At 39.6% G+C, this 25,173-nt stretch overlaps 1 protein-coding gene across 1 annotated transcript; it reads right to left on the bottom strand.

The window, feature by feature from the left end:
• Positions 1-22,552, bottom strand: LOC143863964 (mediator of RNA polymerase II transcription subunit). Its single transcript, XM_077374773.1, has 8 exons — positions 22,250-22,552; positions 19,963-20,128; positions 13,306-13,783; positions 12,218-12,277; positions 12,038-12,106; positions 11,808-11,851; positions 11,506-11,728; positions 1-367 (listed from the first exon to the last, which is right to left on the bottom strand). The coding sequence occupies exons 1-7, from the start codon at positions 22,521-22,523 to the stop codon at positions 11,545-11,547; spliced, it is 1,275 nt and encodes a 424-aa protein (XP_077230888.1). The 5' UTR covers positions 22,524-22,552; the 3' UTR covers positions 1-367; positions 11,506-11,544.
• Between the last annotated feature and the right edge of the window lie 2,621 nt (positions 22,553-25,173).

Below are 25,173 nucleotides of genomic sequence, written 5' to 3'. Positions count from 1 at the left end.
TAGAACAATAAAACTTCCATTAAAACTTCCATAAACTTCAAATCCTGTAATAGACACAAAACAATCCGAAAACAAAATTTCCCAAATCGACTAGGCCCAAGTGGGCTCTCTATGCTAACCTTAACAAAGGACTGTGTTGATGTCAACAAAAGAGTACAATAAGGGTTCTGCTAATGAGATTTACATTAATTGTCATGTCGAGATGCAACATAGAAGGGTTACCAAGCTTTGATAATATATATATTTTTTTAAACAAGAATAATAGCTCTCAATATCAAATCCATGATTTTCTTCAAGGATGTACAAATTTACATTTCAATTTGGACGGCTTCTTTGTTTTCGGAATGATGCACCAGTTTCTTTTTGCCTATAAAACAGAGCCATAAATCAAAAAAGAAGACATAAGAAAAGGAGGACAATTTGTTAAACAAACACCAGATTGTTAAATGCAGTCCAATAGCAGCAATTTAGTATTATACACTCACATACTATGGAGAGCTTCTTTGTGATCAAATTACGCTATGATGGATATGCACTACTCTATAATCAGAAAGCCTTGGTCAAGTGGACAGATCTTTGTTCAATGAGAGACCAATCTTCCTTATAGGGGTGGCAACGGGGCAGGGCCTGATGTTGCATTCTCCGTCCCCGACCCGCAGGGAAAACCTAATCGCAGTCCCTGCGCCATCCCCACCCCATGCGAATTGTTAGACGAAAGTTTAGACAGAGAAAATAAATGAGTTAGGGTTATCTCCCCCTGACTCATATCTTTATACTAAAACATAAAGGAATGTACAAAGTCCTAAATGCCCTTAGGCAAGTTACATATTCCAACACTCCCCCTCAAGCTGGAATGTAGATATCATACATTCTTAGCTTGTTACATATATCATTCAATTTTGACTTATTTAAGGACTTTGTAAACATATCGGCTAATTGGTCCCCTGACCGAGTAAACACAGTGCAAATCTCTCTTTTCTGGATTCTTTGACGGATAAAATGACAATCCACTTCAATATGCTTGGTGCGCTCATGGAAGACTGGATTGTTGGCAATGTATATTGCAGCTTTGTTGTCGCAATAAAGCTGCGAAGGAGAAGATGAAATAAAGCAAATTTCAGAAAGAAGTGAACGTAGCCAAATAAGTTCTGTGCTTGTCTGTGCCATTGCCCTGTATTCAGCCTCTGCACTGGACTTAGCTATAACATCCTGCTTCTTACTCTTCCATGAAACAAGATTGCCACCTACAAATGTACAATACCCAGTGGTGGACCGTCTATCTGCTGGGGATCCAGCCTAATCTGAATCAGAGAAGCCTTCAACTTTCATACGGCCATGTCTTTTGAACATCAATCCCTTCCCTAGAGCCCCTTTCAAATACTTAAGAATCTGTGTCACCGCAGCCCAGTGAGAAGTACGTGGAGAGCTCATATACTGACTGACAACTCCAACAGCATATGAAATATTTGGCCGAGTAACCGTGAGATATATAAGTGTACTGACAAGCCTGCGATACCTGCCAGGATCCTCCAACAACTCTCCTTCTTCTGGAACGAGTTTCACATTAGGATCCATGGGTGCAGAAGCTGGTTTAACTCCAAGATTGCATGTTTCTTTTAGCAAGTCCAAGACATACTTTCTCTGTGATAGGAACAAGCCTCTAGAGGAACGAGCAACCTCTATCCCCAAGAAATACCTGAGCTGACCCAAATCCTTAGTAGAGAATTCCTTTTTCAAGAAGGTTTTCAAACGTTGTATACCTTGTGAATTGCTCCCTGTGGTGATTATGTCATCCACATAAACTATCAACAAAATACACCCAGCTGAAGAGTGATAACTGAAGACTGAGTGATTCACTGCGCATTGTTTCATGCCAAAGCGCATGGCTGCCTCACTGAATCTCCCAAACCACGCACGCGAAGATTGTTTGAGGCGATATAGTGACTTGCGTAGGCGACACACGTAAGAGGAAGTCTCCCCCTCAGCAACAAACCCTGGTGGTTGCTCCATATACACCTCCTCAGTTAGGTCGCCATGGAGGAAGGCATTCTTCACATCCAGCTGATGAAGGGGCCAGCTATGATTAACAGCAAGAGATAGGAACACACGGACAGAGGGAATTTTCGCTACATGACTGAATGTCTCAGTGTAGTCAACACCAAAAGTCTGAGTGTATCCTTTCGCGACTAACCGTGCTTTTAAGCGCTCGACAGTACCATCAGGGAGGTATTTGATGGAGAAAACCCACCGACAACCAACAGGACGGGCACCAGCGGGTAGGGAAACCAGATCCCATGTATCATTACTATGAAGAGCGCCCATTTCTAGGTTCATAGCATCACGCCAGCCAGGATGGTCAAGAGCCTCAGCCACTGACTGTGGTAAAGAGATAGAAGACAAGGAGGAAACAAAGCTCTGGAAGGTACTGGTGAGCTTATCATAAGAAACAAAATTCGAAATAGGATGTGCAGTGGAACGGGATCTAGTACGAGATGCAATAGGAGAATCAGAAACAACAGAGGAAGGCGGAAGAGAAGATACCTGAGAGCGGGAGAGAGGGATCATCGGCTCAGAAGATGATTGTGCGAGAGGAGGTAGAAGAGACCTATCTGTAATTTGGCGCCGCTGATACTGCTGTGTAATTTTAGGTGGAGCTGGCTTCTCCAACGTGGCAGAAGAAGTAGAAGCTGCAGAAGCTGGCCGCACGGAAATAGGAGATGACGGAAGAGAAGCAGGTAGATCTGGTAAGGGAAGCGAGACCTCAGACTCGAGAGAAGGGGTGAAAGATGCCGCGCCATGTTGGAAGAATGCCTCAGACTCAAAGAACGTAACATCGGCTGAGACAAACCAGCGACGCAGACGAGGGCTATAACAACGATAGCCTTTCTGCATACGGGAATACCCCAGAAAGACACAACGCTCAGACCGGGGATCGAGTTTGTCACGGCCAGGTCCAAGGTGATGAACAATACAAACGCATCAAAATACAGGATGTGTCAGAGGAAACTGGTCCTTACTAGGAGATAAAATCTCGAAAGAAGAGGCACCCTCTAAGACAGAGGAAGGAAGGCGATTTGCTAAGAAACACGCCGTGAGAAGGGCATCACTCCAGTTAGGGCTACAACTCGAGCCGGGTTTTACCCGACGCGCATCGACCCGACCCGACCCGAAAATAGCCTAGGTTGGGTTCAGGTTTCATGGGTTTCGGGTCGAGCCGGGTTGAGCATTCAAAAGCCCGCATGAATCTCGGGTCAAGCCGGGTTTGAAGGGGCCCGACCCGACCCGAACCGAGTTACATAAGTTATAGTATGTACATTTTTTTCTATTGTTAGTTAAAAGTTAAAAGTGAAAACCCACTGTTATTTTATGTGAGTGTAATTTCTACTTTTATGAGTTGAGTTGATTCAAGTGTTTGATTCAGCATTGTTTGATTGTAATTACAACATTGTTTGATTACATCATTGTTTGATTCAAGTGTAATGTGAGTGTAATTACATCATTGTTTGATTCAAGTGTAATGTGAGTGTAATTTCTGCTTCTATGAGTTGAGTTGCCTTGCCAAACAAGAATTTTCCTTAAAAAATTGCGTCAACGTGAAAAAACTCGACCCGACCCGACCCGAGATATTTCTCGGGTAGGGTTGGGTTCTCCAAAACCCGACCCGCCCGACCCGAGTTGCAGCCCTAACTCCAGTACGCCTTAGGAACACTCATCTGAAAAAGAAGAGTGCGACCTACTTCAAGCAAATAACGAAGTTTCCTCTCAGCAACACCATTCTGTTGAGAGGTGTACGCACATGAAGACTGATGTAAAATCCCATGTTGGGAGAGATAGGATTGAAAGCCATTAGTATCAGAAAAATATTCTCTAGCATTGTCAGTACGAAGACATTTAATATTGCAATTATATTGATTCTTAATTTCAGAATGAAATGTGCGAAAAGCAAATAACACGTCGGATCGACTCTTAAGTAAATATAACCAGGTTATGCGTGAGAAGTCATCAATAAACACAATAAAATACCGAAAGCCGGTACAAGACGCGACCCTAGAGGGTCCCCATACTTCAGAATGGACTAATTCAAATGGACTAGACACTCGACTAATGATCCGGGATGGAAACGACACACAACGGTGCTTCCCGAGTTCACAGGACTCGCACTGAAAACTAGAAAAAGGTCTGGGAACCAGAGAAGTTTGCAACAACTGCTGAAGTGAAGGATGCCCCAGGCGACAATGCCACTGAAATGTATCCACAGAGATATGTAAGACAGCAGGCGGCCGGCAGTCAAGACGATAGAGTCCATCTACCTCACGACCCGTTCCAATCGTCTTCCCAGTCGAGAGATCCTGAAACAAACAGTAAGATGGGGAAAAATGAGACAGAACAATGAAGTGATTTAGTAATTTGGCTAACTGAAAGTAAACTAAATGGTGATTTTGGGACACATAAAACAGAAGATAAGGTAAGAGCAGGATGAGGGGAGATATGACCACCACCAGAACGACCACCACCACGGCCGGTACGACCACGGCCACGACCAGAGGAGGCTCCACCACGAGGCGGGGTCGTGAGAGCAGAACCATCAATAGGAACAGATATCACTGGATCACCAGAAGAGCACTGCTGGACGCGGGAGTAAACCTCAGTAAGGGAAGGAATAGCGCCAGAACCGATAATATGCTGACGAAGATGCATGTACTCTGGACCCAAACTCTCAAGGTACTGCACAACACGGATCTGATCCCTCTGACAGGCAGCCTCTGTGAGATCCGTGGTAAGTGGCACGTAAACATCATGCGGCTGACAGAGGCCAACAAATTGGCTGTAATGGGTGGGAAGAGGAAGATCACCACGGCGGAAACGCACCCACTCAGAATAGGTAGAGCAGATCCGACTAATGTTTGCCACGCCAGAGTAAAGAAGAGTAACCTGATCCCATATCCGTTTCGCAGTAGGCAGAAGTATCAAGGGCCCAGAGACGTGAGGGGCCATACTCTGCCACAGAAGGGTGCAAACAAGAGCATCCTCCTGTTCCCATCGATCAAAGGTGGGATCCGTCGTAGGAGGAGGATCACGACGAATGACGTGGGCTTTCCCACGGGCAATAAGATACTTCTCGACGGCGGCTTTCCAAGTAACATAGTTTGCCCCATCCAACTTAACAGTAGTGATATGTGGGAATGATTCATCCACAGAGAGAGATGATGACGAAGCAGACGCCAAAGAGGGTGTCAGACGAACACCAGGAGCCACTCCTGTGAAAGGATTGTCAAACACCTCCTTAATAACAACAAGCAAGAAAGAAACAGACAATCCAAACAAAGACGAATAACAGGAGATAACAGAATAGGTGGGCAAACTAGGATAGGCCAAGAAAGCTAGACGCGGCTCCAAGAATGACGGGCATCGACAAAGCTTGACAAGAGGGAAGCCATGAGACACAGAGGGGAGCCGCAAAGACAAACAAGAATCAAAGTAGGGTAAGAGATGAAGATCTAACACATAATAACAGGGAGAAAAGAGTGGTAGGGTTTACCAAGTGATGAAAGGAAGAGGCGGAAAAATGATGTGGGTTGAAAAACTTGGGGTGTGAGGCTTACCAGCAAACCTAGAAATTGGGGGCTGGAAAAAAAAAATTCTGATGCGAGGCGAAACACAGCCCTGGAAACTTATTTCTAAGTAAGTGATTTTGTGGGGGGGTCAGAAAATATTTTCCTGGAAAATTTTGGGGAGGGGTGCAAATCCTCGGTCCTGAAAAAAGTTTTCCAACCTGGACAGAAAATATTTTCCTGGAGAATTTTGGCGTGGTGCAAATCCTCGGTCCTGGAAAAGGTAAATTTTGGGGGGGTGCAAATCCTCGTTCTTGGAAAATAATTTCCGCCCTGGGTAAAAAATGTGTGGGGGGGTTGCTGCCTTAGGCTCGGACAGAACGACGACTCCTCAGGAGGAAAAAGATAGCGTGCCGGTCTGCCTACGATGAAACTTGGCCCGGAGTTGGGTTTCGCGGCGAGGGGGGTGGCGGAGAAGATGGAGGCTGCTAGAGAACCCTAGGGATCAGAAAACCCTAAGGCTCTGATGCCATGTTAACTTACCAACTTCTCCAAGAAAGGCGTTATTTATCTTTTATACTTTAACACGAATGGAATCGAAAAGAGAGGCTTTTTTTATTTGAGGAGAAAAAAGGATATATACAGCTTATATAGGGGCCCGCAGTCTTAAAACAAAAGTTAGTTATTGAATCAGGGCGGGGCGGGATGAGGCAGGGCCAGTCATCCCCCCTGCCAATCCAGGGATTTTTTTTAAATCCCCGTCCCAGCTTAAATCAGGGGAACCCCGCCTCACGCGGCACAGATCTTTGTTTTCGCAGGTTTAATTGCCAGGCCAACTTATGATCAGTATGGTAGACCCACTAAATCAACAGCCTCAGTTCCGACAGACACACGTATGATGAGAGGGACAAGTGGCGATGAAAATTGCCACCTGTAATTGATAATAGCAAAACTCTTCATTTATCTGAAACTTGTAGACCACAGAACATTCACAAAATGGTTTATTGAGTGCAGAGTGCTTGTTGAATTTGTAGATGTTTACTTAAATTTTGCATTATAATTTACATGTAGTTTAATGTTTTATAGACGTCAATGCATGACATCATATAATTACTATTTTTATGGGGTAGGGATGAGTTTTGCAGCTTAAAACAGGTATTCCAGACTTCTTAGTTTTTTTTTTTTTTTTTTGGAATAGATACCAAATTAATTGAGATAGAGGATTACAAGTGCACTTCAGGGTTAAAGATCGCCCCATATACAATGAATTGCTAGATGCTCGTAGTTAGGCAGATGGTTAGCCAAATCGTTGCCGCTTCTAGGAATGAGAGAGAAAGAGAAAACACCATGCAAACACAGATCTTTAATCTCATCCTTCAGATTGGCAAGTGTCCACGGCCGTTAACATATCCCTTTGATCCAATAAATTGTATTAGAAGAATCGCTTTCCACTTCCAAACTGCCCTCCATCCGTGTTAAAAATGGTTATACCTAGTGAAGAGCACGAACTTCAGCTTCTATGAAATCAGTGGATGATGATTGGGTGTGCAAAGTAATAGACGATGTCCCCCAAAGAATTCCTAAAAATGCATCCAATACCTGCTTTGCCTGGGATGCCAAGCCAGCAACCATCGACATAGAGTTTTAAGACGTTTTCATCTCACTACCACTTTAGATTTAGGAACGCCTCCTTTCATAATTGTGCTCCAATTTCTAATGATGATATCCGTCGAGTATCCTAAAAAAAGTGATTTTAAAGAGCCAAGGAGACTATTGTTGATCTGATATACCAAACCACGTGATTAAGAGAGGATCTTCTACCTTCAAAGATGCATGAATCCTTAAGAGAGGATCTTCTACCTTCAAAGATGCATGAATCCCTCTCCATCCAAAAAGGGCGACCCAGTGCACGAGGCACCCGCCATTGCGGGGTCTGGGGAGGGCAATATGTACACATGGTTTTAAATTTCAACCGAAATTCGAAACGGTAGTTTATTTTAGCCGAAATTTTATCCCAAAATTTCGTCTAAAATGAAAGGGATTTCACCCAAAAATCTCAATTTTTGATAATTATTTAATATTGGCTGAAATTTTGGAAATTTCAGTCAAAATAAACTGCGAGATAAAATAGCTGTTGAATTGATTTCGTCGGATTTCGGCCGAAATTTTGAAATTTCGGTTTGGTGATGACGGAAACACATTCCGAAACTGAAATTTGAAACCATGGATGTACGTAGCCTTACCCCTGCTTTGCAGAGAGGCTGTTTCATTTACTGGAACCCGTGACCACCACCAGGTCACAATGAAGCAACCTTACAATTGCGCAATCCCTCTCAACTCAACTCAACTCAACTCAACAAGACCTTTGTCCCAAACTAGTTCAGGTCGGCTAAATGAATCCTTTAGAAAATTTTCATAAAGTAGGTGAAAGGAATCTCCCCGGCTCTAATCCTGGCTTTAGTTGAGTTCTTCTACTTGGATCATTTTCTTCCATTCTATCCTATCCAAGGTCATGTTCTCTGTTATGTTCTTAGCTATCAAGTCTTTCCTCATTGTTTCTACCCAAATTGTTTTCGGTCTGCCCCTACTTCTTTTTACTCCATCAACTTGGCACAAGTCGCCTCTTCTCACTGGAGCATCCAAAGGCCTACGCTAGATATGTCCAAACCATCTTAAGCGGTGCTCTCTCATCTTCTCCTCAATTGGTGCCACCCCCACCTTTTTACAAATGTCTTCATTTTTAATTCATAAGATTTCTAGGATCAATTGGTGTTCATAAGTTGCGCAATCCTCTCCATCCAAATAATCCAAAAATACATCAAATGGAGTAAGGCACCAAGAGAACCAAAACCCGTTATTCTCCAACTCCATAAGATTTCTAGGATCAAATTTGGAAATACCCATTTGATCCCTATACCAAATGAGGACATGGTCCCAAATGAGAGAAACCAAACTGCAATGAATGAAAAGATGTGAAGTGGAGTCCTCATCCGAAAAGCAATGATAGCACTTGTTTGCCAATTGCATGTGGCGATCCTTCAAAGTCAAACTATCTTGTGTGTTGATGCTATTAAAAGTTGTCGTCCAACAAAATGCTTGAACTCTTGGTGGAACAAGGAGTTTCCAAATATTCTGCCAAGTAAAAGAAGATACCGAAGGATTGGCCAAAAATTTAAATAGTGATTTAACTGAGAATACGCCATCAGATACTGGGGTCCAAAGTTTGCAATCTGGCTGATCCAAGAGAATGTAGATCTCCTTCCTGCTAAGAATGCTAGTATAAAAAATAAATAAAAAGAGTTTGTAAGGTTCCTAGACATGTCACCACCACCCCCCCTTATACCACCCTTCCCCCATTTTTATTCCTAGCAATCCTATAAAGGCTCGGGAAAACATGGCATAGTGAAATATATCTAGCCACATATCACTCTAAAAAACCACACTCTCCCCATCCGCCACCATAAATCTAAACCACTGAGAGGATATGTCAACAAGAGGGAAAATGGACCTCCACGCCCCTGAGCCTCGACCACTACCTAATCTGCCTACCTCCCACCCATCCCTCGTTTCCCCATATTTGCTTTTGATCACATTTCTCCAAAGTAGCATTCTTTTCGGTTCAAATGAGAGAAACCAACCTGCAATGAATAAAAAGATGTGATGCGGATTCCTCATCCGAGTCACAAAGATAGCACTTGCTTGCCGGTTGCATATGGTGATCCTTCAACCTATCCTACGTGTTAATGCTAATAAGAGTAGTCGTTCAACTAGTTGCATATGGTGATCCTTGAACCTATCTTGCATGTTAATGCTATTAAGATTCATCGCCCAACAAAACGCATGAACTCTTGGTGGAACAAGGAGTTTCCAAATTCCTTCCAAGTAAAAGAAGGTACCAAAGGATTTAATTGAGAATATGCCATCAGATACTGGGGACAAAAGTCCACAACATGGTTGATCCAAGAGAATGTAGATCTCCTTCAATATGCTAAGAAGGCTAGTACAAAAAATAAACTCAGAGTTTGTAAGGTTCCTAGACATGTCAACCGTGCATCTCTCTCTCTCTCTCTCTCTCTCTCTCTCTCTCTCTCTCTCTCTCTCTCTCTCTCTCTCTCTCTCTCTCTCTCTCTCTCTCCAGTTTTATTCTTAGTAATCCTAAAATGGCCCGGGAAAATGTGGGACAACGGAATAATATCTAACCACCTATCGCTTCAAAAACCCACAATCTTCCCGTCCCCCACCCTAAATCTAAACCCCTGAGAGAATATGTCAACAAGAGGGAAAATGGAACTCCACGCCCCCGAACCTCGACCTCTACTTAATCTGCCTACCTCCCACCCATCCCTCGCTTCCCCATATTTGCTTTTGATTACATTTCTCCAAAGGACATCCTCTTCAATTCCAAAGCGCCAACGCCATTTCCCCAAGAGGGCTGCTGGCACCCGTTTTCCAAGCTCTTGCTTTTAGGCCTTCTTTCTCCTGAATAAATTTTCCAATTCCCAAACCTCATTCGTTCTTTGGTAGGCACACTTGATTCGACTTTGCCAACTGTTTCAATTTTTGTCCTTCATGCTTGCCTTCCCAAAGAAAATCCTTCTGAAGTTTTTCTCGCTTCTTTCCAACCGCTTGCAAGATCTTAAATAATGACCTATAATAAACAGGAAGATTGGCTAGGGCCGCTTAAATAAGAGTAATGTGACCCCCAAAAGAGAGAAGACTTTTTCCACGCAGCCAATTTTTTCCCCGTCTCAATAGTTGGATTCCATAATGTTGCGGACCGAATACCCAAACCTAGCAGCAATCCTAGTTACACAAGCTTAAGTAAGATGTCGAGCAACCCAAAACTTCTGCTATAACTCTGCAGATGGCTATGATCCACATCACATCCAACTATTGAGCTTTTACCCAGGTTAATTTTCAAATCTGAGATCGCTTTGAACCATCTCAAGATAACATGGAGATTAAGAACATGCTTCTTGATGGCTTTACATAATATTATAGTATCATCTGTAAACTGAAGGTGAGAGACCCAAGCCTCTAAACTTGACCCCTTATAACAGCCCAACTTCCTCAGCTTTCACTGACATCTTGCTCAAGGGTTATCCTACAATTGTAAAAGGGAAAGGAGAGAGCAGATCTCCCAGTCTTAAACCCTTCGAACTTTGACAAAAATCCGAAGAAGAGAGGGGGGGGGGGGGGGGCCTCGAGATGCATTCCTTCTCCCACTTCCTCCATATTAACCCAAACCCCATTCTCCCTAGCATATAATCCAAAAAAGACAAGTCCACACGATCGTATGCCTTTTCCAAATCAATTTTGAGGACCACTCCTGAAGTTTTCTCCTTGTGCCATGACTCCAACCATTCATTGGCAATGAGGAACCCATCAAGAATTTGTCTGCTTCAACAAACACTTCTTGAAAAGGAGAAACAATGGAAGGCATGACTAACTTAAGGAGTTCAGCCAGAACTTCGGCTAGAATCTTGTATAAGCTATTGATAGGGCTGATGGGCCTAAAGTCTTTTATCTACTTGGCCCCCTCCTTCAGAATAAGAGATATAAAAGTAGCCTTGGAACAATGATTTAATCTACACCTTCTGTGAAATTCCTCTAGCATCTTCACGATCTCCACTTTCATATTTTCCATTCCAACCTATTTTTTCAATTTTGATAAACTCCCTTCTTCTTTTGAATCATTTTTGCTGAATTATAACCTTGTTCATAAACTCGCTTGCATCACAAATACATGTACGTATTCAATTAAAATCAACAAACAGTTGAAGCATTACAAGTACAAGAACAAGCTTTAGAGAGGCCTCAAAATGTAATACATACAACATCAAGTAAAAAAAGAAAAGCAATTTCTCTACACATGGCTGCAAAATTGACAGACTATTAGGTTGGCGAATATGTTTTCAGTCAAAAAACCAATAATGGTCACTTGTGAGCATACCTGAAGCCACATAAGCCAATGTCAGACATTGAAGTATTCCTACACTTCATCGGAAGAACATCCAATATGATATGCAGTGGTGACTTCTAAGCTTCTATCTTTTGGAGCCAACCCTGTTTGGACCAGTGAAATTCTCGTGGTAGAAAATTGCCGATAGGGGCGATGGACAGGAGGCAAGAGCAAAGCAGAAGGCTTATCCATCATCAGAAGGCGTCCACAATTGCTGCACCATAACAGTATTATAATTTAAAATCCAAAAGCAAATAAAAAAATGCATAAAACAAACAAGACATTCTTCCTACCTGCAAACGTTCGTAAATAGTGCCTGATAGCTGCTGATCCAATGCTACAACAACAACATAAATAGCATGTTTAAAGTTGAATGAGAAAATGGGCATACATGAAAATAGAGATCATACATGAGCAAAATGGAAAAAATGAAAAGGGAAAATGAGCCTCTACATTGCACTCTTTCCTCTCTTTTTTCTTTATTTTTTAATTTTATTTATTGTGTGTATGAAAGAGAGAGTACCAGAAGAAGATCTAATGATGCATCAGTTTTGGCACCCAAAAAGTACTGCAACGCCTTACCAGCATGTTCCTGCAATTAAATGAAGAAAGGAACCACAGTTTGTGAATGAAAACCAAGTAGGATATACATAGCTAGCAAAACTGTGATTAGATAAACTGTGTGGGCTGCAGAAGACATTACCGTGATGTGCCTAAATACATGATGGACCGAAAAGCCTCTTGCATGCATATAGTTGCCTCCCTATAAAAAAAATATTTATAGGTTAGAGGATCCAATCAGGATTCTGTAATCAATACAATAAGTGAACAATCAAACTGGAATCTATTAATCTAAATGTGGACAATATGAATAAATTCAGGTAAATCAATAGGAAGAAAGTAAAATTGAAAATATTATATAATTTAACACGGCATACAACACACAATTAAAAAATAAAAAGTTAAGTGAACACATGGTGGATGAAAGCTAGATAACCAACCAACCTGAACTCTGGCTGACTCTGAATTCTTTTCTCTGTTTTTTTTTTTTTTTTTTTGGAAATGGCGCGGGCTCTGAAATCATTAAGGTGCTTTTCTAAGAGAGACTATAAATATCCTAGCTACAGTTACGCTGTCTGGTGATAGTTTTTAGAGTCTAGACTACGAACAGAATCAGTGAAAAATGAAAATAAACCCTAACATTGTAATTAGTAAATCAAGCAGTGAATACACCGAGAGAGTATTTGGAGAATTCAATATAGCTTCATGTGCAACCTATGTTGCATCAGTACGGAAACGAATGTCGGAATCCGACAAGGCTCAAAAAGAATGATTCGTAGATTCGCCAAAATATTTTATTCAATTCTCAAATTTTAATTTTTACATAATAATATGATTATATAAAGTAATATATAGAAAAATTTAATATGTTAAGTAGATATAATATTTCATTTTCATTTAAGAAACTTACTATTGGGATGGGTAAAACTCAAAATATGCAGCAATTGTTAAGTTGTGGAAGTAGTATTCAAAGGAAAACAGATAAAAGAGATCTAGAAGTGTCTCAAAGAATCATGAAGTATTGGAATCCGAGATGAGTCCAACGCGGATTCTTCGTCCATTTAGAAGAATACATGTAACATGGTGTGCAACTACGGAACGCAACTATGGAACATAAAGCTACCAATGCTTGGAAAGAAAAAGCACATCCCACTACAGTTTCAAGTTCAAAAAATGCATTCATAGGAAAGCATGTGTCAAGAATAAGAATTGAGAACTTGAAAAGATTACCTCGTCTGGAGAGAAAAATGACACGGCATCGGGGTTTATAGAACCAGCTGGGTGCAATGATACTATAGCTCTGAAAACAGAAGGCACCAACAACTCAATAACAGCCACCTCATCTGCGGCCACAGCACCAAGGGATCCTGTTCTTAATTTATTTGAACCATGAAGGTTCTGTTCCTTGGACGATAGGCATATGAGATTCTCCTTTTCTGATGAAGACAATGATGAAGCCCTTTTCAACCAATCCAGGCGTTGGTAAGTGAAAATTCTCATGTTAGGTGCCTCTTTTTCCAAAAGGATTAGAACATCAGATAAAGTTCTATCTTCAATATGCTCGTCTGTATGACTCATTGCTGATGCTCGGGAAACACAATGTTTCTTAACAGCTCCAAGCTCTCCACCACTAGTTTGGCCAATTTGTTCGTTTACAAGGTGGGGAAAAAACCGCCTCTTCTGATCTGTAAACGCTTTGAGAGCCAATCTGGGAATATTCAAGAGTAATAATAAAAGGTCATTGAATATTTTCTTCCTCGGTCTTGTTCACTGACTTTATTGCACTTTTTGGTTTATAAGCCAAGCTAATTTAAAAAAGAAAAGAAGATAAAGATATAGACTACGTGAAAGTTTCAAAGTTACTATTCAAAAACAATGCAGAAAAGTGAGCTAATATAAATGAAACAAAAGTACACCCTGGACTTTTGCAAACAGCCAGAATAGCAAGACTTTTTCCAACCATTAAAAAATATGTAGCTCCCTCGAAAATTATAGTTCTTGTTCTTGTAGACTAACTTTGGGAATTAGTTCGCAATACCATAACAACTCGTGCGATAGGATAGGAACCCTCAACAGGTGGTGCTTTATCATATCGTGATTTAATCTGGTTAAATCAGGTTTTCTTCTACTACATCCAAATGAGATGTTGTTTCCCATAAAAAACTCGTGATTCTTACGATAAATTAATTCTAGGATCCAAATTGTGTGAAGACAAAACCAAAACCAAGATGAGAAATGGAGATAAGAGATATGTGAAGGACAGCTAAATAATCAACCAAATAAAAAATTGCCATCGTCTACAATTGACTCATATTGTGAATTGGAGAAGAGTTTGGGCGTTTCCTAACAAATGCTACACAATTTCACAAAGTGCCTACCAAAACAGAAGGGGAAAAATTCCTTCTGGTAAAAAATACGAAATGGAATTCCCATTTTAGTAGTTTAACCAGCAATCTTTTGATATTTCAAATTCTGATTTTGTATTTGGTTCAACATCTCTGGAAAAAAAAGAAACCACTGCACTGGGGGAAATAAAAATATTAGTTAAATCGAAACTAACCTCGGCCAAACACTAACACTGACAAGCAATTGACCAATAATAAGCTCGCTAGAACCACAATTTAAAAGCAATACCGGCTATATACATTCACATAAAATTTATAAACAGAACAATTGCAACATCCACGGAAGTTGTATCTTTCAATATGTGCACCAGAATTTATGGTATCGATACATGATAGGGAATGCATCATATACAACATGTATCGTTCAAAACTTATAAGGCGTCAGATGATACAACCCAATATCCAACGATAAAACCCAATATCCAACGATGTGCCAAATGCATATCGTATGTTTGTCAGGAGGCGTAAAATGATGAGGATGACTTTTCTAAAACCACGATTTTCTTTGTTTCGAAGCTTGGGAAATGTTTCCAACGAGATTTTGGGACCCTTTTTCTCAAATATTTGTGGAAAAAAAACCTTTGATCCTCCAACTAAGAAATCGAAGCACCAGATATAGTTTTTTTAGTGCTTAAACAAGAGTAGATCTAGTTTGGGTGTGTTGTTTCGCTAGATCATAAATATGTTTTTTTTTTTTGAAATAGCTAGATCATAAATATGTTAGACATAGCTTCTTCTTCTTTTTTTGTATTTTTATGCTTTTTAATTTTTCCTTTAAAATGGTAAAAACTAATTAGACTTAGTTTGTTAATAGTGTGCAAGGATAGACCATAAATATCCTTCGTTGGGCTATTCCTATCCCCAATGGCAGGCCAAGGCACGAAGTTGGAAATCTATCCACGTTACATCCTAGAAGCCCGAACAAACCTTCAACCTCTTCACTGAGACTGTGAATTCCCATGATGGATTTGTGACATGTCACCATCTCATTGCATCGTAGAATCGCTTCTAGCTTTAGCACCTTTTCGACTACTTGTACACTGAATACCAACGCATAATCTGCAAACTGAAGATGGGGCACCTCTACCCCAAGATTTCCAATCTTGAAACCTTCAATGAGCCACAAAGTCTACCTTCGTCAATCATTCAACTAAGAGTCTCAACAACAATCACAAACAAGAACGAAGAGAGGGGATCTCCCTGCCTTAAGCCCGTGGAAGACTTTAAAAAGCCTTTTGAAGAACCATTCACCAGTATAGAAAACCATGCAGAGGAAATACATTTCTGAATTCATCCCTGTCATTTCTAAACAAATCACATTATGCAAGGTAGATAATCCAAATAGTCACATTCCACCCGATTGTACGCTTTTTCCATGTCTAGTTTGCAAACAACTCCTTTCTCCCCACACTTAGAATAGCAGCCCATAACCTCATTAGAAATTAATGCACATCTAGGATCTGTCTTTCCCCAATAAGGATTGAATGATTGCTTGAGATAATTTTAGGAAGGGCCCTCTTCAAGCATTCTGCCAAAACCATTGCTAGAACGTATATAGGCACCCCACTAGGCTTATAGTCCAAAAATCCATTATATTAACTAATCCTTTCACTTTGGGTATCAGGTCCATAAAAGTTGCTCATGTTCCTTTATTAAGCTCCATTCCTGCATAGAATTCTTTGAAGAAGTAGCAGATATCCTCTTTAACATAATCCCAAAACGGATTGGAAAAAAGGAAGTCAGAACCCATCCGGCCACGGGGCTCGATCTCTTCCCAACGCAAATAGTCTTATCCTTATCTCCTCTTCTTCCAAAGGTTTCTAAAGGGCCACACTCCCCTTCCTCCAACACACTAAACATCACACCATCCGGTTTGGGACGAGCAACCCCCTCTGAAGGACATTGTCCCATGTAGAATGTTACAATCTCCTTTCCTATCTCTTCTTTATCCTCTGATAGCTCAACATATACCTGTAAAGCACTAATTTTGTTAGCCCAAGGGTTCCCATGGGTTCAACTAATCACCTTTACCTTGGTGTTTTGATGCTAGCAAATTCAAATTGATTAGTCTTTATGGACTAATGTGTTGCCTTGGAGTGTTGTCCCTTAGACAGGAACTTCACATGTCATATCGCCATTAGCACATTAGCACAATGCATCACAACACATGGCTTGAGGATCAACATGCACAAAGGAACTAAGTGAGCTTGCACATATTGGAGGCATCATCTTGAAAGATGTCCAAGCATAGAGCTCAAGTTGAGTATCCCACAAGCAAGCCTAGCATATGCCAAGAGGAGCTTCAAGTTGGACAAAGTGTTGGTGACCTTCTCATGTCTCAAAGTGAAGAATCCATTCAAGACGGAGAGTCATATAGACCAAGTATTCAAAAGAGTTAACCTACAAGTTCAAGAGCATAAAGAAGATATTTGAAGCCAAGACAATCAAGGGAGTTCAAGCAGCTTATATTTTCTAGATTGTATTAGAGATCTTTTTCAAAGTGGTTTTGCATTTCAAAGTGTTTTCGCATTTCAAAGTGTTTTCAAACCTTTTTCAAAACCACCCTTGAGACATATTTCAATTTCATGGAAAATCATTTTCAAAGGTCTTAAATACTGTTAAAACAAAAGACCATAGCCCAAGAACTAAAGCCCAATTGCCAAGTTGAGAAATGACATCTAACTGGCACTTACATAGTGGACAGAAGATCTTATTTCTACTTTAATTGGTCCAAAATATTTTCAAATATTTTTTAAAATATTTTTAGCAAATAGATCTCATCGCTTCCATTCAAATCGAGTATAAGAGCGACAAAATCTGATAAGAAACGAGTGAGATATGAATTTTACAAAACGGGCTGAAAAAACAGTTTTTACAACAGCGGAAGTCCGGACTTCGTTCGTCTGTAACTGGGAAAAATAGCCGCGCCGACGCCGAACGTCCGGACTTCGCTCACGACGCCCGTGAAGACCAAAAATTAGGGTTTTTTCTTCAACCTCAGCTATATATACATCTTCAAAAACCCTACTTCACAGCTCTTACAACTCTTGCAAGTTTGAGCCACCATTGTTGAGCCTTAACTTTCAAATCTACAAGTTTTCTTAGAATTCTTCAAAGAGCTTTACACTTGCATATCTATTCGAAGAGGATCTCCTTAGGGCTTCATTGTATTAATCTTTTTGAGAGTTTGTGAGCTATCATCTTTGTAATAGCCTACAAAAGAGGCAAAAGAGTACTTTATCTTTCTTTCCACTCATTGTAAAGAAGGGTTGCGATCCTTAGGAGTTTAAAGACTCGAATAGATGGGCTTTAATCCGGGCGTTGTGTGGGCTTCAAATAGTGGATACCCTTGAGTACGACCTCAAGAAGAGTGAACGTAGGCCTTGGGTTTGAAGGCCGAACCAATATAAATCTTGCGTGCAATCTTCTTCTCCTTCTTGAACCACTCTAAAATTCTTGTGTGTATGTTCTCTCTCTCTCTCTTTACTTTATCTTGTTTTGGTGTTTATTCTTTATTTTGTTTTACTTGCATGAATCATCCACAAAGTATTCGTTAAAAGAATTAAAGAGAGTAAATCAACTAGGGTTCTACCAAATGTTTGATAAAAGGCCAAAAAGAAACCATTCATCTTATTCCTTTATCTTATTGTGGGATTTGCATTTTATTTGTAATCTCCAATCATCAACCAAGTATTTTGATAAAAATATTAAAAATGAAATAATCAACTAGGGTTTTCAAAAGTCACCTAACAAGTGTTTGTCAAAAGGTCTAAGAGAGGATATTCATTTAAACTTTTGAAAACTAGTCTTGCAAAAGTTTTTAAAAATGATAATTTTTTTATAAGACAACCAATTCCACCCTCTCTTGGTTGCCCAACTGGGATTTCAAATGTGATTCCCCTTTCTTCTCGCACTAGTTATTCCATGAAAATATGCCGTATTCTTATCTCCCTCCTTCAACAATTTTACTCTTTATCACCGCCTTCATGTGATTTCATCCCAAACCACTATTTACTTTTACTCCTCTTTGAGGGATCCCATTTTCTCCACTTACTCTACACTGCATAGGCCATCCTTATCTGCCCTAGAAACTCTCAGCCGATCGGCCCCTTCTCTCTGTTTTTCTTGATTCCATTCCTTTAGTTTTTCTTTACATGGCAAAGTTAGGTCCAATCATAACTTCCTTTTTGTATTTCTTCCTTCTTCTTTTTTGTTGTTTGATGTTTTGATACCTTCTCGGTGTCCCTTGTAGTATTCAGTTTTCCTATCTAATGCATGTACCATTAACTCAACTCAACTCAACTAAGCCTTTGTCCCAAACTAGTTGGGGTCGGCTAATGAATCCTTTAGAAATTTTTCATGAAGAAGGTGAAAGAATCAACCCGGCTCAAATTGACTAAGTCTACTCTTGACACTAGTTGGATTCGTCTACATGGATCATTTTCTTCCATTATATCCCATCCAAGGTCATGTTCTCTGTTATGTTCCTAGACCTCAAGTCTTTCCTCACTGTTTCTACCCAAGTTGTTTTCGGTCTGCCCCGACCTCTTTTTAATCCATCAACTTGGCACGAGTCATTTCTTTTCACTAGAGCATCCAAAGGCCTACGTTGGACATGCCCAAACCATCTTAAGCGGTGCTCTCTCATCTTGTCCTCAATTGGTGCCACCCCCACCTTTTTACGGATGTCTTCATTTTTAATTCGATCTAACCTTGTATGGCCACACATCCATCTAAGCATTCACATCTCCGCTACACTCATATTATGCACATGTTGCTTCTTGGTAGCCCAATATTCTGAGCCGTACGCTGGCCTCACAGTTGTCTTATAAAACTTTCCCTTCAACTTGGTAGGTATTTTACGATCGCACAGAACTCCTGAAGCATGCTTCCACTTCAACCAACCTACTCTTATTCTGTAGTTAACAACTTCTTCAATCTCTCTTTTAGTGCATGTACCATTAAAAGAAAGAAAAATTAAAACAAAAGCAGACAATTACACAGGCTAATAGCATTAAGTAAATCAAGTGATCATGGTGTTTTTTCATATTTTCAACTACAACTTTCCACCCGTGATACAATGAAAAAAAATACTATAGAAATAGATAGTCCATACAATTCGACACGTATCAAGCAGCCAAGACTTGATATTATGACAACTAAATGAAATAGGTGCTAATAAAATTTATAGAACACCTTTCTATTAGTTATTCTACCCATCTTATAGACATTTTGTGGTGATCGGAGATGAATCAGGCATGCATATCAGCAGTACATATCACATATCGGCGAAACATATCAGATTTTCAGCTATCAGATCCACAAGATTAAAATAGGGCAACATCAGAGATTACATTTTGAGTAAAATAAACTTAAGCTAATTGTCACAACAACAAAAAATTGTTAGAAAACCAACTATGAGGCAATTCAAGCTTTCTGCCAAAGAATTAGTTGTCCATGTATAAAAAATGTTCAAATGTACCTGGTTCTGTCAACAGCAGATGCACCAGCCTGTCCAGCAAGTTGACGCTTCCAAGCATATGCAACAACAGCACCATCTGGACAAACAAGGGGCATGTGCAAACCCCACGAGTTACCTCGTGACCGAAGAGATCCATTTAAAACTCCAGAAGACTCCAGTTGCCTTCCTAAGAGTAAAAGAAACCAAAGGTTTAACAATATTAAGATCATCGTTTTAAAACTGAAACCGAATAAAAATTTCCCAAAATTTCCACTGAAACCGAAATTGCCACCGACATTTCCACCAAAATTTCTAACCTTGATTAAGATAGAGAAGAAGAATAAAGGGTCTATAATGAAGAGTGTGTTGATTTACCATACAACAATAGAAGATTAGGTTCCAACAGTACATGAATCACTTTTCCTTGCAATGAGCACAACATTAAGACTCATTTGTTCATTAGAATATCATTATTTTTTTGTTTATAACTTCCGCATCACTATGAAATTAGAAGGGAATAAGAATTATTAGATAAATATAAAAACATCATTGGTAGTTCTAGTAAGTACAGTGGCATGCTTTACCATGACCAGAAGACTGCTAAAAAACAAGGGCATAAACATGTGCGTACATAGTTGTAAATTCCGTTTCGGTCGCCATTTCGTTTTGGCCACCGAAACGAAATTTCGGTGGGATTTCGGTGCATTTCGATTGAAACTTTTCGTTCATACAAAAAATATATTAAAAACTATGAGAAAAATCCAAAAAAATAAAAAATCAATAAGAAAAGATGAAAAACTAATAAATAGTCCAAAATATGTGTCTCAAAAGGTATATTCATTACTTAAACACATAAAGTCTTGCACAAGTCCAACTGATAGTCTGATACATAGAAAAACATAAAAAACTAAAAAGAGCCGTTCGAGGCTATGAAGCACGGGTACGGGTGCAGGTACGACACGACACGGGTACGTGGGGACGTGATTTGCCAAAAAAACCGGGTGCGGGTACGTTCGGGTACGCAGAATATAATAATATATTTTAATATTTTATTATATATTTATAAAAATTAAAAAAAAAAATTGTAGAGCAATCAAATAACAATAACATCACCAAAATGGAAAATTCTAATATTACTCTTCATTTCATAAGTGATTAAGTTCCATATTTCATAACATGAGGCATCAATACATCATTCATTAGAAAAAAAAAGTCTGTCACCAGTGTGTTGACCAGTGTGTTGACCAGTGCCTGACAGGATGAATAATTTTTAGAGACCAAATTATGAGATTTTTTTTACCGGACTTTTGGGATTTAATAATGTTTGGACAAAATAGATTTTATGAATTTTTAAAATTTGAAAAATACCCTACTGTTTGGAACTTAAGAAAGTTAAAATTTTGACCCGACCATTTTTCTTTGAATTTTGTACTAAAACTGGGGAGTTGACTTTTTTTCCTTTAGATTTGGGTGTTGAAACTATTTTTAATAAATCCAAAAGGGGGGTATTCCGTTATTTACATGTAAATCTTAAGTAAATGGACAATAAAATAGTAAACATGTCGGGTACGCGTGGTGCGCACCAGGTTCCAGGGGCATTGTTGTAAAATCTGCAAAATCCAGTCAAACTAGCCATTATGCACGATTCCGGCCGGAATGGAGAATTTCGTCCATTCCGGATGAAATTCCGGATTTCGGAAAATTTCGTCCGGAATGGAACGAAATTTCCACCGGAACGAAATTTTGGATTTTCGTTCCGGAATTGTAACGAAACCGGTTCGTTTCGTCCATTCCGAAACGGAATTTACAACAATGCGCGCGTATGTTATCCATTTATGAAGATAAAATCTAAAGCGAAGGAAGAAGAAAACCATGAGTCCACGACATTATTGAGATGTTGGTTTCAAAAAAGGACTACGCCAGATCAGGTCATCTGTGATTTCCTATTTCCTATTATCATCTGCGATTTCCTATTGTGCATACATGGAGCTTTAATAAACACTGCATTACATTAGAACAAGTCCATATTTAAGAAGTTTCTACATCAGTTACCATCCAGTTAGGTTGATTCATTTACCAAAAAATGTAATAACAGTACTTCAAATCTACAAATTGCTTGTGCAAAAGAAAGACCTAATAACTTCAATTGCTAAACAAATTACCAAACAGAATAAGAATCCCACTACTTAAATTCATCAAGTTGATGCTATGGAAGGGAAAATAAATATAAATTCTAATGTCACCTAGATGAAAGAGGTCATGTCAAAAACCCTAACCCTAGGAACTAATAAAAAAAAGGGGGATTTACCGAGGGTGCGGAGATCTTGAAGGTGGTGGCGCATGGAGGTCTCCTCTTTGAGAATTAGGTTAATGGTTTTGTCAGATTGATGAGGGAGAGCCACGAATAGAGCTTCGAGGAGGCGATCGGCTCCCAGCCTGATGTCCGCTATGAGACGTGCAGCGCTACCAAGCCTCTCCATCGCTAGCGCCACCTGTTTGGGCGGCGCCTCCGCCGGAGATTCAGAGGATTCCGGTGGCTCCGTCTTCGTTGCTGTCATGATTGGCTCCTGAGTTTGCTGCATTTTCTCCTCCGCTATCTTTCCCTCTCTCTCTCTCCCGGATAGATTATGAACTTGAGAATAGAATAGGAATTGTATAGTGCGTTTGGATTGCCGGAATCAGATGGCGGAATCGGGATCTGATTCCAATCAGCCCGATTCCGGAATTTGTTTGAATAAGCAACGGAAATTAACGGGGCTGAAACAGGGTAGAATTAGGAATTAGAGGGTTAGGATCAACCTATGGAAATGATTTTTGGGGCTGGCCCATCTAATGGACAGTTTGGATCATCCTATGGTGCGGGCCATACTGTATTTTTAATAACGTGAGGAGTGACCTCATCAAAATACTGTAATGCTGATAACATTTCCCTTACGAATTTTCTTCTTACGAGATACACAGAAGATAGAAAACTTTTTTTTTTTGGCACGTGTGATATTTAATGGAAAGTAATATATTCACCCCATTTTCTTATTCAGGTCACCTCCATATAGTGCGTGTTTGGCGTACCGTTTAAAACACCGTTTGGCGTTTGAAACACCGTTTTGGGGCCAAACGGCCGTTTGGGAGTGTTTGGGTGCACAGCCACCGTTTGAAATGCCGTTTGAAACACCGTTTTGAACCCTCAAAACGGCGTTTTGCAAACGGAGGGGGGGAGGTCCGTTTGCAAAACGCCGTTTTGAACGGAGTTTTTAGGTTATGGGTTTTTACATATTTACCCTCATCAAACCCATATTTACACCTTCGTTTTTTTGGCAAGTTAAAACGAAATTTTCCTCGACTCTCGCTGTGCTCCAAAAAAAGAAGACACGAGACTTGTCTTCCACCTCCAGACGTCTCCTTGCAACCTCAGACTCCAAGCTTCATAGCAGGTACGGATCTCTCTCTCTTCTTTCTGTTTTTTTTTTTCCTTTTTTTTTATCTTGTTAAATCTCATAAAATAGGGTTTCTAAAAACCCAAAATAGGGTTTTCTGGTTCTCTGTTTGTTGGGGTTTCGTGGGTTTTGGTAAACCATGGAAGCCTCTGTTTCTTTGGATTCCTTAAAACGTAGAGAGGAATCCATGTTTCTTTGGAAGCCTCTGTTTCTTTGCCTGCAATCTATGTGATTGGAGCTATTGATGGCAGCCTTCATGTTTCTTTGGAAGCCTCTGTTTTTTTCTTTTTACTGTTTATTTACTAGTAAGTCTCAAATTCGTATATCTATTGACAGGGAGCACGAAGTTGCATTATTGATTTGTTAAAATGTAGAGAAAGTCTTGCCTGCAACTTATGTGATTTCTGTCTGAAAATGTTTCGTTTGAGAATTCTACATTAACATCAGATCTTTAGTGAATGATTTTATTTTCATTAATTTATTTCCTTTATTTCTTTATATGGAAAAGATCTGTTAGAACGCTCTTGTCTGGTTGTTAGCTTGATCTTTATGTCAAATCTGACACAGTTAAGCTTACTAGTCATGATTAGATCAGAAGAACAATGTGCTTGGGCCTGTATCTGTGGTAATTATATAATTGGTAATCATATAAGCTAAGATCATGTTTTGTAAGTTCGGTTATACATTCGTCCTGTATGCTCAATGTAAAAAAGTTCAATATGTATTCTTTGGATGTGGTTAATGATGTTAGATTTCAAGATTAATATGCATATATTTTTTTTATTGGAAACACAATTGCTCAATGGTGCTGAACTGCATATTCAGTGGTAACTTGGCAGTACAGATTAGGTAGTTAGATTTGAAGCTTGATATGCACCTTTTGAATGTGATGCATCAACAGTGGTGTTTGTCTTTGACCATCTGTACTATTTTGTTATGTAATTTGTTTTCCAATTTTTTTGTGGCTAAAGTTGGTCCAGCCGAACAACTACTATAAATTAATGAAGGGATGGGAAAATGGTAAAAGGCTATATCACAAAAACATCTCTTGGATCTGATCCTAAATGCATTATGATTCTTAGAAAGACGGATGCTTCTGATCTGTTCTGATGCAGCTATGATCATCATGGTTACACGAAATCTAATTCGTAATATCATATTTTATATTGTTTCCTTGAATCTTTGACAGGCTGTTTGTGCTAGAATTTATGGATGCACTGGCATTCTTTTAATGATGTGTTTTTCTATTGGCCTGACTAACTTATTTGCCCATCCAAGTCTTTTACTCAACAATCACTTGTTGTTTCATTTGCTAACCAGGATCTATAACTTCTTTCTGTTTGCCTTTTAAGTGTTGATTTAGAGACAAATTCATTGCTAAATTGAAGCTTTTGGACATTGGTATGATTTTTGAATTAGTAAAAAATAACATTCGTTTTTCTTCTTTTGGCATGTTGTTAAAATGCTTCATTCTAATTCTATCTTTCTTTAGAAGCATTACGGCTACCCCATCAGGATATTGGAAAGCTTGTTTGCATCTAGCGTTTGGAATGTGCCCTTATTTTCAGATATTTCTCTAAAGCTTTTGGTAGTGGTTTTCCTTCTGTTCCTTTCTCCTTTTTACGTTAGTTAGCAATTCCTTTACAAAATCTTAGCTTTCTCAATAAACTTTTAAGCTCTCTTTTAGAACACAAAGCTTTAGAAATCCATTGTTAAATCCCCTTTTTATACTCTCTATTGTAGCTTGACCTTGTAGAGTTGTGTAGAGAATTTCTTGCTTACGCTTTGAATTTTTTAG

The sequence above is a fragment of the Tasmannia lanceolata genome, unplaced genomic scaffold (genome assembly GCF_043159265.1).
Source record: "Tasmannia lanceolata isolate RefF3 unplaced genomic scaffold, GAP_Taslan_0.1 ptg000044l, whole genome shotgun sequence".
In the NCBI taxonomy this organism is placed as follows: Eukaryota; Viridiplantae; Streptophyta; class Magnoliopsida; order Canellales; family Winteraceae; genus Tasmannia; species Tasmannia lanceolata.
Note: the sequence above shows the minus strand (reverse complement) of the source record. Positions and strands in the feature narration are given on the sequence as shown.